The 17,273-nt window shown below is 46.4% G+C and overlaps 2 protein-coding genes across 21 annotated transcripts in view; both read left to right on the top strand.

The window, feature by feature from the left end:
- Positions 1-8,077, top strand: part of ABCA5 (ATP binding cassette subfamily A member 5) — a 54,379-nt gene extending 46,302 nt beyond the window's left edge. For 3 of the 15 annotated variants that reach the window (XM_081580861.1, XM_081580860.1, XM_081580858.1), the window contains 11 exons: positions 67-193; positions 509-626; positions 729-820; positions 2,357-2,532; positions 2,914-2,989; positions 3,086-3,180; positions 3,868-3,987; positions 4,962-5,111; positions 5,778-5,857; positions 7,201-7,256; positions 7,774-8,077. In XM_081580861.1, the coding sequence (XP_081436987.1) occupies positions 67-193; positions 509-626; positions 729-820; positions 2,357-2,532; positions 2,914-2,989; positions 3,086-3,180; positions 3,868-3,987; positions 4,962-5,111; positions 5,778-5,857; positions 7,201-7,256; positions 7,774-7,881 (1,198 nt within the window). In that variant the 3' untranslated portion in view covers positions 7,882-8,077. Of the gene's footprint in view, positions 1-66; positions 194-508; positions 631-728; positions 821-2,356; positions 2,533-2,824; positions 2,990-3,085; positions 3,181-3,867; positions 3,988-4,961; positions 5,145-5,743; positions 5,858-7,200; positions 7,257-7,773 lie in introns of all 15 variants that reach the window. The other 12 variants (XR_014079762.1, XR_014079761.1, XR_014079764.1 and 9 more) reach the window with 12 other exon arrangements.
- Positions 8,078-14,348: 6,271 nt separating this feature from the next.
- Positions 14,349-17,273, top strand: part of ABCA10 (ATP binding cassette subfamily A member 10) — a 56,227-nt gene continuing 53,302 nt past the window's right edge. For 2 of the 6 annotated variants that reach the window (XM_081580844.1, XM_081580840.1), the window contains exon 1: positions 14,349-14,562. Coding sequence is in view for 1 of the 6 variants with exons in the window: in XM_081580841.1 (XP_081436967.1) it covers positions 16,551-16,568 (18 nt within the window). In the remaining 5 variants the exon portion in view is untranslated. Of the gene's footprint in view, positions 14,682-15,403; positions 16,569-17,273 lie in introns of those variants that run through there. The other 4 variants (XM_081580845.1, XM_081580842.1, XM_081580843.1 and 1 more) reach the window with 4 other exon arrangements.

Raw genomic sequence — 17,273 nt, 5'->3', positions numbered from 1 at the left:
CCGGTCTTTTCTGTACTTAGTGCTTGAATTTCCTGCTATTACCTGAAAATCTGTTTATACTTTTAGGACTCTTTCGACAAAGTCCAAACACAGAAAGTTTTCAGAACCACCCAACAATGAGGATGAAGATGAAGATGTCAAAGCTGAAAGGCTGAAGGTCAAAGAGCTGATGAGCTGTCAGTGTTGCGAGGAGGTGAGTTAGTCTTTATTGGTGGGTCGTCTGCAGTGGTCAGCAATGGTCAGCTCCTCATACACAGGAATTAGCCTGGAAAATAGTCCTCTTTCATATGAGTCAATCTGGAAAAAGTCCTGTCTTTGGAAAACTATTTTTGCCCGCTTACTTTTGAGTAAGCCATTATTTCAGCCATAAATGGGGTATTTATTTGTACAGTACCCCTCATTAGGAAATATAGTTCTTATGACACAGACATGAGGTGTATACTGCCTTTCATTTAGTGATAGATATTTGATTTATAACTCTCTTTTAAAATCCTATTTTCCTTATTAGAAACCAGCCATTATGGTCAATAATCTGCATAAAGAATATGAAGACAAGAAAGATTTTCTTCCTACAAGAAAAGTAAAGAAAGTGGCAAATAAATATGTCTCCTTCTGTGTGAAAAAAGGCTGGTATTTAATTATTTTTTTCTTAAATAACTTTCCCAGAAGAAGAATTCTCATTTTTCAGTTTGATTTGCATTTGATGACTTTTCTTCTCATTCCCTCAGGAGAGATCTTGGGACTGTTGGGTCCAAATGGCGCAGGCAAAAGCACGATTATTAATATCCTGGTTGGTGACATTGAGCCGACTTCAGGCCAGGTATGGTCTAGGGTGTGGCCTATATTGAATACGGTTTGCATTTTTTCCCAGTAGTCATGTATGGATGTGAGAGTTGGATTGTAAAAAACGCTGAGCATCAAAGAATTGATGCTTTCGAATTGGTGCTGGAAAAGACTATTGAGAGTCCCTTGAACAGCAGGGAGATCAAACCAGTCCATCCCAAAGGAGATCAGTCCTGAATATTTATTGGAACGACTGATGCTGAAGCTGAAGCTCCAATACTCTGGCCACCTGATCAGAAGAGCTGACTCAATGGAGAAGACCTTGATGTTGGAAAAGGTGGAGGGCAGGAGGGGAAGGGGATGACAGAGGATGAGATGGTTGGATGGCATCACCGACTCAATGGACATGAATCTGACCAAACTCTGGGAGACGGTGAAGGACAGAGGAGCCCGGCGTGCTGCTGTCCATGGGGTCAGAAAGAAACAGACACAACTTAGTAACAGAACAACAATAACAGCAGTGGCAAATGGGATTTCAATGCTCAAATTTTATGTTTTGGTGTTAATTTTTTAGGAGAGCTTGATTAAATTATGCTCTCTTTGTGAGAATACTGTACATAGTGAAATTTCCGTGCATACATGCAGAGCACACACGTGTACAGTGTTCCTGTTTTGTGGTGACTACAAGCCCGGGTGACTCGTCCCCTGACTTAACAGTCGCCCCTGTGTTGACCTCAGGAAGTGGAGGAGCTGATCTGAGCCTGCCCTCAGCCAGCCTTTGGTGACGGGCGCGTCTCTCAAGCTCTTTGCAGGAACTTTGCACACCTGCCCTGATCCCACCTCCCGCCTCCTTCACGCCAGCTGCTCTGGCTCATTGCTTTCCCAGAAAACGCCCAGCACACTTGACTCTCTTTCTGTTGCCTTGGGTGTTGCTTCTGCTGGCTATTCCTTACGCCATAGAAACCCAGGTGATCAAGTTCACTTATTTCCTTGGCCCAAATAGCACCTTTCAGGGGTTTCCCTGGTGGCTCAGTGGTAAAGAATCTGCCTGTCAATGCAGGAGACACAGGTTTGATCCCTGATCTGGGAAGATCCCACTTGCCGCTGAGCAACTAAGCCCATGAGCCACACCTGAGCGTGTGTTCGAGAGCCTGGGAGCCATGTTACTGAGGCCCACATGCCCTCGAGCCGGTGCCCTGCAGCTAGAGAGGCCACCGTGGTGAGAAGCCTGCTCACCACCGCTGGACAAAAGCCACTGCAGCAACAAAGACCCAGCACAGCCGGAAATAAATATATAAATAAATAAATGAACACATAAATTTAGCCCCTGGTCCTCGTGGTTAAATCTGAGCCTCCCTTCCCCCCCCAGCCCTGCATCCCTGGTCCCCGTTTCTGACCAGGTCACTCACCTAGAGCTCAGCAATGGAGGTCCTGTCTTCCTCAGAAAGGAGTAAGAGTCTGACCTAACGTTATCCTGACTCTGGGAAGGAGTTTGAATTAATCCACCTGCCACTTCCTTTACGATGTTAAGTGAAGCAAAAGCAGTCCTTACGCTCCATTTGTCTTTCTGCAGGTCTTCCTAGGAGACTACTCTTCACACCCAGCCGAAGACGACGACTCCGTGAGGTGTATGGGCTACTGTCCCCAGATCAACCCCCTGTGGCCCGACATCACCCTGCAGGAGCACCTCCAGATCTACGGAGCCGTGAAGGGGATGAGAGCCAGTGACGTGCAGGACGTCGCGGATCGGTAAGGCCCTGCCTTCAGTGCCCCTGTCACCCGGAGAAGGTCATGACGCACAGTTGTAAAATTTCACAACGGGCATTTCCCTGGATCATAGCTTTCATGGAAAAAGATCATTACTTTTCCATATATTCTTTTACCAAATTATGACAGCTATGAAAATGAAAACACTTCTGTTTCTAAATACAGAGTAAATGTACTTATGAATTGCCACGAAACCTATTTTAATTTAAAGTGCACCTTTTAGTCAAGATGTTGATTTATTTGAAATGAGCTTCCACTGACTTAACTGTTCTAGGAAAAAAAACCGTCGGGGATCACAGCCTGTGTTATTGATTGTATCTGTGGGTGCCATGGCGTGCTCATTTCATACCATCGCTTTTGCAGAATAACAAATGCACTTGATCTAAGAGAACACCTCCAGAAAACCGTAAAGAAACTTCCCGCAGGAATAAAACGCAAGGTGCGTTGGTCAGAGCGTGCGCGCGCGTACAGCCCAGCGCCTGGCACCGGGCCGGCCGGGCGTCTTACAGCCCCCCTGTGTTTGCCGTCCCCCCAGCTCTGCTTCGCCCTGAGCATGCTGGGGAACCCCCCGGTCACGCTGCTGGACGAGCCGTCCACAGGTATGGATCCCAAAGCCAAACAGCACATGTGGTGAGTATGAGGCGGGGACGCGTGAGATCCTCGGCGCTGTGCCGTCATCACTCAGGGTTTCCTGTCAGTTACATATACATACTCATTCAAAGTCCTGCACAGAAGGAAAAATTGTAATTAAGGATTTCTAGAGATCCCCTTAAACTTAATCATATTTTTCATGAAGTGTTAACAATATATTGTGTATTCTGGGACCAAAATGAGAATACTATTGTCTAAATAGTGTTTTTAATGGTTTTTTTCTCGTCTAAAGTAACATACATAAGTGAACATCTCATAAGCGTACTGTCTAGCATGTACATTATGTGCATTGAAACTCTCTGCTAAGTAGTGGACAGACTCTTTGAGCTTAGGTTTCACGTCTATGAAATGTGAGGTTTGGGTCAGACACATGTTAGGATTTCCCTGTGAATCTGTGGCTGTTTATGTTCTAACATGAAAAGCCTTCAGCTTGTATAATTGGTTGGTTAACACACTTTCAACCCATAGGGACACTTGAAATCATGAAGTTTACTTTCCACTTGACAAGCCTTCAGAAATAACGTAAATTAATTAGGATAGAGGAATTGTAGTTGGGCCGGATATAATAAGTGTAGCAGTTGATATTTGGTATATCTGTTAACCAAAGAGCTGGATTAACGTTCAGGTGCCATCTTCTCTTCTGTTCGTTTCACTTGTATTTTGTAGGAGAGCAATTAGAACCGCATTCAAAAACAGGAAGCGCGCCGCTATCCTGACCACTCACTACATGGAGGAGGCGGAGGCCGTCTGCGACCGGGTGGCCATCATGGTGTCCGGGCGGCTGAGGTGGGCGTTGGCCGCGTGGGAGGCGGGAGTGTGGGGTGCGGTGGCGTCATTTCAGAGATGTCTCATGATAGGTATCAGTTTTAAGTGTTGAGAAATGCTTCCTTGTTTGAGTGTTGAGTCAGCTTTCCATAGAATTACTTGGAAATGTATTCAGTTCAGTTCAGTCGCTCAGTCGTGTCCGACTCTTCGCGACCCCATGAACTGCAGCACGCCAGGCCTCCCTGCCCATCACCAACTCCCGGAGTCCACTCAAACCCATGTCCATCGAGTCAGTGATGCCATCCAACCATCTCATCCTCTGTTGTCCTCTTCTCCTGCCCCCAATCCTACCCAGCATTAGGGTCTTTTCCAATGAGTCAACTCTTCGCATGAGGTGGCCAAAGTATGGGAGTTTCAGCTTCAACATCAGTCCTTCCAATGAACACCCAGGATTGATCTCCTTTAGGATGGATTGATTGGATCTCCTTGCAGTCCAAGGGACTCTCCACTCTTGAGAGTCCCTTGGACTGCAAGGAGATCCAATCAATGTATTACTTTCTCCCCAGAATTGGCCAGCTGTTGTGCCTGTGGAGACTCTGTGTTGTCTCTTACCTTTGTAACTTTTACACAAATTGGCCAAGGACTCCAGCATAAGCGTTTTACTCAGCCATTCTTTTCTCTGTAATGTACTTTATTTTTGGTTGCGCTGGATCTGTTGCTGTGAGCAGGCTTCCTCTAGTTGTGATGAGGGGGCTACTCTTGATGGTGGGTGTGGGCTTCTGTCTATGGTGGCTTCTCTGGTGGAGGCAGACAGGCTCGCTGTGGCCATGGGTTTAGTTGGAACAAGACTACGGACTGAGCTCATGTCCCTGGCATTGACTGGCAGACTAACCACCGGACCACCACGGAAGTCCTAAATTATCCTTAAGTGAGAAGTTACCTTTGAAACTGTCAGGTTCTTTCATATCTATACGTTCTTCTAAAATTCACTACAGGTGTATTGGGACAGTCCAGCATCTGAAGAGTAAATTTGGAAAAGGATACTTTTTGGAAATCAAATTAAAGGACTGGATAGAAGACCTGGAAGTAGACCGTCTTCAAAGAGAAATTCAGTGTATTTTCCCAAACGCAAGCCGTCAGGAAAGGTAAAGTTGTTAAAAATGTAGTTGCATTTCTCTGTAGAGCTGCTGCTGCTGCTGCTAAGTCGCCTCAGTCGTGTCCGACTCTGTGCGACCCCATAGACGGCAGCCCACCAGGCTCCTCCGTCCCTGGGATTCTCCAGGCAAGAACACTGGAGTGGGTTGCCATTTCCTTCTCCAGTGCATGAAAGTGAAAAGTGAAAGTGAAGTCACTCAGTCGTGTCCGACTCTTAGCGACCCCGTGGACTGCAGCCTACCAGGCTCCTCCGTCCATGGGATTTTCCAGGGAAGAGTACTGGAGTGGGTTGCCATTGCCTTCTCCCTCTGTAGAGCAGTAATCATGAAAACCGGTTACTGTATAAAGGATTGGGGGAAAAAATGCTATCGTAATTGGACTAATGTAGTTTGATGAATGGCCTTCACGTCTAACTTATTTTTAATGTTAGATCTTTCAATATGTGATAGTAGTTAAAAGTTTTGACAGCTTTTATTTGGTAGTAAGGAAAAGAGTTATTTTATTGTGCACGGAAATATTTTAAGATTTCAAATGATTTTTATCTAAATAAGTGTCAAATTATGGGAGTTTTATTTTGAAGTTTTAAAGTGTTGAATTTTGGCTTTAGAATACACAGTAGTAGTCACTTCTGAATTTTCCTTCATCTTTGCTTTCAGTTTTTCTACTATTTTGGCTTATAAAATTCCTAAGGAAGACGTTCAGTCCCTTTCACAATCTTTTTCTAAGCTGGAAGAAGGTGAGTAATAATTTGAAAAATACTGTGAGGTGGCTTTCAAATTATGAGGGAATTTTATGAAAAAGTTTAGAAATTGGGCCTCAGTTTACAGCAGAAACTACAGTGAGTAAGAAGATGACCTTCTGTTAATTGAATCCAAGCTATAGGAAAATACAGCCTGGGATTTCGTCAATCAGCTGTGTTGCCGTGTAAGCCTTTCACCCTCTTGAGTGGACATCACCTTGGTTTTTAACGTTGTGTCTGTGAAAGTTCAGTTTAATTAGCCCCCACTAGTTCAGTCCAGAAGCCGGAGCATTGGATTTCTTGAGTCCTCACTTTGTATTAGGAGCCATGGGAGCAAGACTCCGGGGGCAGCAGGAGAAAGGAGAGAAGAGTTCGCAGTGCAGAAGGGTGGGCCTTCCGGACCCAACCTGTAGAGCCGTGTGTGGGATCTCAGCGTTTTAAAAATGAATGTTAGGTGGGATGCAGACACCTCCCCAGGAGAGAGAGGCATCATCTGGACCGGGCGTGTGTTCAGGTCCAAGTCATTTTATAAAAAAGCATCTGAAAACCATGAAGCAGCCTGTGTTTCCTGGTGCTTGCTTTATGGCTGAAGGGGACATTAGAAGTAATGCGAGAGAATTAAAGGAATGAATAGAAAACCAGAACTTTGATATTGGGTTAGATTGCAAAAGGATCTAAAGTAAATACAAAGAAGTATATGGACACAGGACTGATATCCGGAATCTAGTGGCAGAAGTCCAGGGCAGACTGTGCTGGAATTTTGGGGGTGGGAGGTAGAGAGCAGGGATCAACAGAAGCATGAACCAAAAGGAGTAATGAGGCAGAAGCTGAGGTGGGGCGAGGCGAGGAGCTGCTGGGAGGAGGGGCCGCGGGACGCGGCTGTGAGCCCGCGCGGCCCCGTGACCCTGCGTCAGCCCGCGCCCAGGGCCGTGGGGCGCCCCGTGAGCCCCGCCCCCGTGAGCCCGCGCCCCCGTGAGCCCCGCCCCCCGTGAGCCCCGCGCCCCGTGAGCCCGCCCCCCGTGAGCCCGCGACCCCCGTGAACCCGCGCGGCCCCGTGAGCCCGCGCGGCCCCGTGAGCCCCGCCCCCCGTGAGCCCCGCCCCCCGTGAGCCCCGCGCCCCGTGAGCCCGCCCCCCGTGAGCCCGCGACCCCCGTGAACCCGTGCCCAGGGCGCGGCGGGGGAGGGGAGGCAGGGAGGGGGTGACGTCACTGACAGCCTGCGGCTGAGTGCGTCGACCAGAGAGCTGAGAAAAGCACAGGTGGTTAGCCACTCAGTAGGTATTGCGATTTGATTATTCAGAAATATTACTAAGTGAAATACTATTTTTTACGTTTTCACAGCTAAACATACATTCGCCATTGAAGAGTACAGCTTTTCTCAGGCAACGTTGGAACAGGTACCACAAAGTTAACTGTTAGAAGTTCTTCTGTAGCAGAAAGGGTCCGGTGTCTAAGTGTTTGGGTTTATTTAGGAGAGGGAAGGAGACTGTGAGCCAGAGACCGGTTACTGGGGAGTGTTCCTCAACTGTGTGAATTTCAAACAACTTGAGGTCCTCCATCTGCTTATTTTATTTTGAATAGCTCTTTTTTTTTTTAGTTTCAAGAAAATGAGTCATGATGGATGGCATTCATATTAGCACATCTGAAATTACATTGCCTAAATATTTATAAATTATCCTTTACCACAGTGCTACTTTATCAGTCAAAACACGAATGAGCTATTAATCCTCTAAAATGACGTTCATCTGTATATGGGATTAGTGGAGATCATTCTGTTTAAATAATATTAAGTGTATCTCTTGATCCTTGAGTGGTTCGTGTATGTAGGTACAGCCTCATGCCCCTGCTGATTTGGTTAGAATGTTCCTAGGATGATTGCAGTGCAGAGCGCTGTACTCATTTATTTCCATGCAGGTTTTTGTGGAGCTCACGAAAGAACAGGAGGAGGACGAGAACAGCTGCGGCACCTTCAGCAGCACCCTCTGGTGGGAGAGAGCGCAGGAGGACAGGGTCGTGTTTTGAACTCACGTTGCTCGCCCCGCTTCCCGCGTTTCTTTCTTTTACGATTTAGGTTTGGTTTAGCAGTTTATTGCTTGAACAATGATCGAAGAGCCGAGAAAGCACTTGGGATTTTCCTGACTCCCTGCGTTGAAACGCCATCAGTTGTGTGTTTCGCTTTTCTTCAAATAAAACTTGCGCACAGCAGCGCGGACCTGCACGTTTGCGTCTGCAGTGTGTTGTGCTGTAGTCTGTACGTGAAGTTGACTATGTCCTTGTTCACTTTTCAGAAGCAGTGCTTGTGAATTTATGATTTGAAGACATAGTGATAGAATCATTTTATTTTGAGCAGCTGTCTGTAAGTTTATACCGTCTGGTTACATGAGTATGTAATGCCCCATCTAAATAAGAAGGCAAACACGTAGGACAGAGACATAAAGCAAAAGTCCGCTCCTCCTTTTTAATTTCTAAAAGAAACTGAATGGAAGTTGGCCTCCTAAAAAGCTGAACCCTGGACAGGCTCCTTGCAGAGAGAGGTCTGCAGGCCGTGGCCTTCACTGGGTGAGATGCATTAGCCAAAAGAACCGAAAGCAGACCTTGTTCTGTGGGTGATTTTAGACGTAAGTAACTCAGGTACAGTTCTTGTGCTTATGGTGAAGTTCAGAGACGTCTCAGGGACTGTGGAGACCGTGTCTAGAACCTTATGATGTGACAGTGTTATTCTTCGGTTGTTTGGTGCTAGAATGACAGACATCTTCAGGGCTGCAAGAGTTAACCCGTACCTCCCCCTCCACCCCAACAGAAAATAGAAATCTTCCGTCCTCTTCATTACAAAGAATATATTTTATTCTATACATGAACTTTATTATTTGAATATCTCTCCTTTGTAGAGTTTTAAATATATCACTGTGAATTTATTTAGTTACTCACCTCGGATTCACTTTGGAATATGGTGGAACATAGATAAACTTGTGGTCATTAAATTAAGGAAAAGTAAATTCTACACAATTCTCTTTAGTAAGAAACCAATTTCCTTCTGTGACAGTTCAAGTGAGATGTTGGTTAAGGTATCCGTACAAATACTTCTGTGTAGACCCCATGTGTGGACTGTAGGGATAACATAAATCATACTGTTCTGGGAGCTCCGTCGCTCAGTCGTGTCCGACTCTCTGTGAGCCCCTGGACTGTCGCCCACCAGGCTCCTCTGTCCATGGGATTCTCCAGGCAAGAATACTGGAGTGGGTTGCCATGCCCTCCTCCAGGGGATCTTCTCAACCCAGGAACCAAACCTGCATCTCTTGTGTCTCCTGCATTGGCAGGCGTGTTCCTTACCACTGTGCCTCCTGGGAAGCCCCAGTTGACATTATATTTCAACCAGATGAGTGAACGTTACCAACTTTGGGAAAACAAATATATTAGGGGTATGATTATATTGTGTGACAGAGAGTCTCAGAGAACAGCAGTCACAACAGAAGGGTTTGGTACCGGGTTTCTCTAAAGATGCAAACCCTTTGATGAGGCTGTTAACTCACGTGGTGAACCTGAACTTTTCGCTGTCCTGGTCGGCGAGACGGCTGTGAGTCAGGCCGTGCAGCTGACGACACAGCAGTGCACCTTTCTCAGCCTCTGGACAGGGTGCACGGCTGGCACTTTCCTCTGCTGTTCTGGTCGCATTCCTAATGATACAGGTACCTTGCCTGGTGTCTCCGGTCTTCCTTCTAACTAAACGAGCTGTCTTAGGGCCTCCGCTGGCATCTGCAACCTGCATCAGTTATTTCTCCTCTTAGGACTCAAGTGGCACTAGGGTCTAATCTTGTTACCAAGGCACTCGCCTCCTGCTACTAACCTTTGGTTCTTCACCTGAGAATCTCACTCTTAGAATCTTTAGTAAAAGCTGTAACTTTTGAACTGTAGCCCTGCATGGTGAACACAAGTCCGGAAACATTGGAGAGGACATCTTCTCTTTATAGATGGACGAATAAGCAACACACTGTGCTTTCCAAGCAAGTCATGGCAAATGGGTTGCTGGAAATTTAAAGAGCTATCTTTTAGAGTCTAACAGTGATGTAACACCCGGGGCTTCTCTTTGGGGATACGATTTTGCAGTTGTGCTCACCCATCGTAATTACATTCGCATCTATCAAGTTCATTCAGTTATTTTACTGTTATTGTGCTCTTGTAAGCAATTTTTTAAAGGCTTTTTTTTTAAGTTTTTACACACTTTGGCTATATCTTGGTCATGAATTAAATTATTCGTAGGAACGTTCTGTTCCCATTTTTTCACAGTAAGAGGATTTTTCCCAATCAGAAGTACGGTTTAACCACTGCTTAGGAAAACCAGGCTGAGCGGAGTAGGAAAGAAAGGACACAGCACGTCAAATACGAAGTTCACCTTTACTGACTGCACAGTTCAAATGTCTTAAATTATAACCTCAAAGCTTTTTTTTGTATCAATGCAAATAAATGTAAATATATATATATATTAGGAAGAAGCTAGAAAAACCACAGCCCCTGGCTTCTGTTTTCCACCCACAGTCAGATTTTAACAGTAAAGGCTGGACCTCACCAACAAGGCGAACGTCCGTCTGCAGCCTCAGGAACGAGACGGGAAGAGCCAAGAAGAGCAGACTTCACACTGTCCCTTCCTGAGCCTCTCTATCTTTCTGGCCGGTTTGTTCTCAGTAAAAGGCTGCAAGTTTTCCTTAAAGACTTCTTTCCTTTCAATTTCCCCAAACTACCTAAAATCATATTTTTTTCATTAAAATGTTTTTAGAGTAATTTAATTTCACTGACATTTTAGTGATCAAGTTTCAAGCGGTGGGTCTTTGGATAAAACTGTAACTACCATATACACAACGGAATATTACTCAGCCATTAAAAAAAATACATTTGAATCGGTTCTACTGAGATGGATGAAACGAGCCCATTATACAGAGTGAAGTAAGCCAGAAAGAAAAACAACAATACAGTATACTAATGCATATATATGGAATTTGAAAGATGGTAACGATAACCCTATATGCGAGACAGAATAAGAGACACAGATGCATGGAACAATTTTATGGACTCTGAGGGAGAAGGTGAGGGTGGGACGTTCTGGGAGAATAGCATTGAAACATGTATATTATCGTATGTGAAACAGAACACCATTCCATGTTCGATGCATGAGACAAGGGCTCAGGGCCGGGGCAATGGGATGACCCAGAGGGATGGGATGGGGAGGGAGGTGGGTGGGGGGTCCAGGAAGGGGAACACATGTAAACCCATGGCTGATTCATGTCAATGTATGGCAAAAACTATTACAATATTGTAAAGTAATTAGCCCCCAACTAAAATAAATAAATTTATAAAAAAAAAAACAAAAAAAAACTGTAACTACCCACTTTGGCCTTGTAAGATCCTACAGCGTAGTAGGAGGACGTCAGAAACTTGGGTTACTTAGCACTCAGTCATGTCCGACTGCGACCCCATGAACTGCAGCCCACCAGGCTCCTCTGTCTGTGGGATTTCCCAGGCAAGAACACTGGAGTCGGTTGCCATTTCCTTCTCCAGGGGACCTTCCCGACCCAGGGATGGAACCTGCGTCTCCAGCAGAGGTAGGCCTGTTCTTCACCACTGAGCCCCTAGAGAAGCCCCCAGATACTTAGCTGCCTAACTCTAATAAAATATGATGATGCTTTGCTGGCTGTACAAACAATATTTTATTGGGGCACAGTTCTGCTGAGGGTTAGTGTTGTCCTGCTTTTATTGTTCTGTTGGCTACACATTTTCTTCTGATTGTACTGGGAATCTGACGAAACATTATGCTGTATTTTTATGTGATGCATTGATAGATCTTCATCTTTTAAAAATAGAAATGCTTCTCTCTAGTGTATCTGTAATATTGCTAAGTGATTTTTCATTTTCTTTCCTGAAAGAATATGTTACATAAAATGAAGAAATCTATTCTCAGGTGAATAATTTTTATATCAGCTATTCTTACAAGGTAACAGTTTACTTATTTTTTATTCATAATGCGTTACATGTAAGTAATTCTCAATGCACCCATTTAAGAAAAGCAAATATGATTATAATATTAGTAAAAAGCTTTAAGAACTAAAAATTTAACACACTTTTTCATTTTGTACAAAATGGATACTTTGTTACTTAGTGTATATTAAAAATGAAGGAAAAACCTGGCACTGAAATTGTTAGTAATTTATTTTTAGTATCTGTCCAGTGTTTTCCAGAATGTTCAAGAAGGAACATTAATAGCTATTATTACTCAGTTGCTGTTGTGTCCGACTCTGCACCCTCATGGGCTGCAGCACGCCAGGCTTCCCTGTCCTTCACTCTCTCCCTGAGCTCGCTCAAACTCGTGTCCATTGAGTTGCTGATGCCTTCCAACCATCTCATCCTCTGTCACCTGCTTCTCCTGCCCTCAGCCTTTCCCAGCATCAGGGTATTTTCCAGTGAGTCAGCTCTTCACATCAGATGGCCAAAGTACTGGAGCTTCAGTTTTAGCATCAGCCCTTCTAAAGAATATTCAGGGTTGATTTCCTTTAGAATTGACTGGTGTGATTTCCTTGCAGTTCAAGGGATTCTCAAGGGTCTTCTCCAGCACCACAATTTGAAAAGAATCAACTCTTTGACACTCAGCCTTCTTTATGGTCTAACTCTCTCATCTGTACATGACTACTGGAAAAACCATAGCTTTGACTATATGGACCTTTGTTGACAAAGTGATATCTCTGCTTTTTAATACGCTGTTTAGGTTGGTCATAGCTTTCCTTCCAAGGAGCAAGTCTCTTAATTTCATGGCTGGAGTCACCGTCCACAGTGACGTCGGAGCCCAAGAAAATAAAATCTGTCACTGTTGTTTTGCCATGAAGTGATGGGACCAGATGCCATGATCTTGGTTTTTTTAATGTTGAGTTTTAAGCCAACTTTTTCACTCTCCTCTTTCACCCTCATCAAGAAGCTCTTTAGTTCCTCTTCATTTTCTGTCATTAAAGCCATATCATCTGCATATCTGAGGTTGTTGATAGTTCTCCAGCAATCTTAATTCCAGCTTGTGCTTCATCCAGCCCGGCACTGACAGTTACCTGTGTTTTAGTTCACATTCATATTTTAAACTTAAACTAGACATTCTTACAGATCTTTTTTTATCTCAAATCTATTTTGTAAAAATACAAAGCAATCATTTTTGCTTATATTTTATTACATTTAACATTATTTCCAAATATTTAATACATATTTACCCTTTTCCTTAGAATATTTTAAAAAATTGATTCAACACTTAGATAAGATTTTAAATTTAATGACCAATGTTTGTCAAGCACCTAAGCAGCTCTTGCAAATCTAATTAATTAATTTTATGCAGCATAAAAACAGATAACATACACAAAACTACATGATTAGAAGTCTCGCTGCCCCTCTTGCATAAATGCAGACTTCCAAAGAATATCAATACAATAACCTAATTATTTCCCCCATATCTGCCTACGCATGGACCTTGCCAGGGTCATGGCATTTGCTAATTAAAGGGCCATCTAAGGTCACTGAATAACCTGAGACAGAGACCTCAGAGACGGATGATGCAGGTGAGGCTGCTCGGGTAAGAATCGGAGCTTCCCAAGGATGAGAAGCGTAAAACCCGGTCTCACCTCAGAGAGTAGGCTGGCGCCTGTCCCGGGGACTGTTTTTTATGTTTGTGCTTTGATCTTTCCGGCTTTTGCTGTTGTTCAGTCGCTCGGTCGTGTCCGACTCTGTGACCCCGTGGGCTGTAGCCCACCAGGCTCCTCTGTCCATGGAACTTTCCAGGCAAGAGTACTGGAGGGCACCTTCCTGACCCAGGGATGGAACCCGGGTCTCCTGCATTGGCAGGTGGGCGCTTTACCGCCGAGTCACCAGGGAAGCCCTCAGGAGAGCCTGAGGCGCGCAGCTTCCAACCGCCTCCAGTTTGCAGCCCCCTGGGCGCCTGGCGGAGCCGGCGAGACGGGAGCGCTTTCGGCCGCCAGGTGGCCCCAGCACGCCGCGCGGCGGCCCGCGTCCCCCGGGCGGGTGGAGGCCGCGGCCCCGCCTCCCTAAGGGCTCACAGGGAGGAGGGTCTGCCTGCGACGCAGGACTACCGGGTTCCATCCCTGCGGAGGAAGAGCCCCTCCAGTACTCTCGCCTGGAGAGTCCACGGACAGAGGGCCCTGGCGGGCTCCAGCCCACGGGGTCACAGAGCCGGACACGACTGAAGGGACTTAGCGCGCACGCGTGCAGGCACACGACTGAGCCACCAACACTAAGGCGGGGGCCCAGGAACAGCCCAAGCTGGAGCCAGCAAGTCAGCCTGGAAGCGGCACCCTTATGCTAGTTCACTTGGGAAAGAGGCGACAGAGGGTTCAGAGCGTCCTAAAATTCAGTTGTAAATGCAAACATCAGCTCTTGGTAGCAGGGTGGGTATGTGGTTCATCAGGAGGAGGTGCCGCTGGTTGACCCCAAAGCTGGACCCAGCAATCGCAGGGGCCCCGCCCCTCGCCCACACTGCAAGGTTCTCCGCCCCCGCCCCAGGGTCCCACCCTGACCCACCCGGGGAGCCGCTTCCCAGGGCGCCGCCTCCAGAGGGGCTGTTGGGTCTGCCGAGCCCGTCGGGACTGACATGTGACCAAACCCGGTTGAGGCGTCTCCGTGAACTCAGGAGATGCTCTTGAGCGCCCCAGGCCGCGGACCCGCCTGGTGCGTGAGCCCCCGCTTCGCGAACCTTCCACGACTCATCCCGGGGAGGCGGGGGGTGGGCCGCCTCCTTCCTGCCCCCGGGTTCGGGTTCGGCCCGTTTGGCTCCACCCCGGGACTCGGTAGGTCGTGAACAAGCAGTGACTCCATAGCCACGCGGCCCTCGCTTTACTGCGCTTGGCAGAAACTGCGTTGTTTTTTTTTTACAAACTAAGGTCGGCGTGACAGCGCCCCGGCCTCGCAGCATCCGCCTGCGCGTCCCTGCCCAGCACTTGCTGGTTCTCGAATGTTCTAGGCCCTGAAGGCTCAGCGGGCGGTTAGCGAGGCTTTAGCCATGAAGTGACCTGATGGGATCGGGTCTCTGGCTTGAGTTTGGGGCGGGACGGGGCGCTTCCCAGGGGACCTCGGGTGCACCCCAGAGCAAAGGTGCAGACCCGCGCTCAGGGCCCGAGAGAGGAGGACAGAGGAGAAGGTTAGAAAAAGACCAGGAGAGGCAGCCTCCTGCCTGGGCCTGTCCCCTGGTGCAGCTGCTGGGGGGCAGCGTGGAGGAGCCGCACAGGACGAAACGCGGGCCGCCCTGTGCGCGCGCGCGGTCGCGTGCAGCTCTTCCAGACTCCGTGGACTGCTGGGTACCTCTGTCCGCGGGACTTCTGAGGCAGGAATGCTGGAGTGGGTTACCTATTCCAGCGGCCCTGCCCCACCCAGGGACCCCACCTGCCTCTCTTCCCTCTCCCGCCTTGACCGCGGGTTCTTGACCACCACTCGTGGCACCTGGGAAGCCCAGGGGCGTATATTGCAGAAAACTGTAATCTCAAGAGACACACGTACCCCATGTTCGTTACAGCTCTATTTACAGTGTTCATTACAGCTCCGTAAGAGTCAAAAGCTGGAAAAACCTAGGCGGCCATCAACAGACAAATGGCTGAGGAAGATGGGAAATATGTATGTATATATACACGTGTGTGTAGGAATATTACTCAGCCATCAAAAGAATGAAATATTGCCATTTGCAGCAACATGGATGAACCTGGAGATAATTGTACTTGGTGAAGTAAGTCAGAGAAAGACAAATATTACATGATGGCACTTATATGCTGCTGCTGCTGCTGCTGCTAAGTCGCTTCAGTCGTGTCTGACTCTGCGACCCCAGAGACAGCAGCCCACCAGGCTCCTGTGTCCCTGGGATTCCCCAGGCAAGAATACTGGAGTGAGTTGCCATTTCCTTCTCCAATGCATGTATGCATGCTAAGTCGCTTCAGTTGTGTCCGACTCTGTGCAACCCTATGGACAGCAGCCTACCAGGCTCCTCTGTCCCTAGGATTCTCCAGGCAAGAATACTGGAGTGGGTTGCCATTTCCTTCTATACACTTATATGTGGAATCTGAAAAATGATTCCCATGAATCCATATACAAAACAGAATCAGACTCAGACATAGAAAACAAACCTGTGTTTATCAAATGGGAGAGGGAATGGGGGAGGGATAAATTAGGAGTATGGGATAAACAGATGCACACTATTATATATGAAATAACTAAACACAAGCTACTGTATAGCATAGGAACTCTATTCAATATCCTGTAATAAGCTATAAGGGAAAAGAATCTTAAAAAATAGAGATAATCAAATCGCATTGTTGTATACCTGAAACTAACATGATATTGTGAATCAACTATATTTGAATTTTAAAAAGAAATAGAAAAAATAGATCTATGACAAGTGGGGTGATAAGGGCTGGGTTGACATCACGTAGCACAATTACTCGTAAACCCAAGTTTGGTGGATTTCAGAATTGTGACCCCGTAGTAGAGCTGCACTGTTCTCAACGCACAGAAGCTGGAACAGAAAAAGTCGGGGAGCCTCTTATAAATGTCATCTGTCCGAGGCCAGCTCCTAGGAGTGACAGTCTGAAATGCAGGTCTCAGACACCTAACCCTGCAACCGCTTCCCTGCACCATGTTGGAGACTACAGTCCTTAAAATTATGGAGACGGATGAATTACCCTTCCAATGTAGGTTGCTAAGAAAGCGTGTGTCTATTATGATATGATTTTCGTTGTTTTTCCCATCCATTAAAATAAATATTGTCATTCATGTCTGGGATTGGAACCAGGTTAAATATTTGGTGTTTTCTAGTTCATGGACTTGTTCTTCCAGCAAAGAGCTAGTGGGGGAAAAGAAGAGAAGTGTGACTGACAACAGGGAGGGGAAGCAATTCAAGTCAAATAAAGTATTTATTTCCATATTCTCTTTTTTAAAAAAAATGTCGTTTGACTCTGCCAGATGTTAGCTGGGGCGTTCAGGACCTAGTTCCCTGACCAGGGACTGACCCCGGGCCTCCTGCACTGAGGGTGTGGCGTCTCAGCCACTGGACCACCAGGGAAGTCCTTATTTCCATGATCTTCATGAAAACGGCAGCAGCTGGAGTTGTCTGAGTGCCCCACCCTCTCTCTCCTTCACTTTCCTGAGTGGTTATTGTGTAACATCCCCAAGAAACGTGTTGATTACAGTTAAAATCGTGAAAGGAGATTTTCAGGGTTGATAAACAGGGGTTATTTACAATTCTGAAAATATCCAGTATTTTTGTAGCTTAAAAAATAACCATTCTGCCTGTCTAGTCTAAACTGTTAAATTATTGAAGTGGATGTGAGCTATCGTCTTTATTAGCATAGTTTTCACAGTGGTGGTTAAGCTTGGGGGGGACTTCTGAGTCTAGC

Source organism: Giraffa tippelskirchi, chromosome 3 (genome assembly GCF_054371585.1).
Source record: "Giraffa tippelskirchi isolate mGirTip1 chromosome 3, T2T-mGirTip1v1.2.pri, whole genome shotgun sequence".
Taxonomy (NCBI): Eukaryota; Metazoa; Chordata; class Mammalia; order Artiodactyla; family Giraffidae; genus Giraffa; species Giraffa tippelskirchi.
Note: the sequence above shows the minus strand (reverse complement) of the source record. Positions and strands in the feature narration are given on the sequence as shown.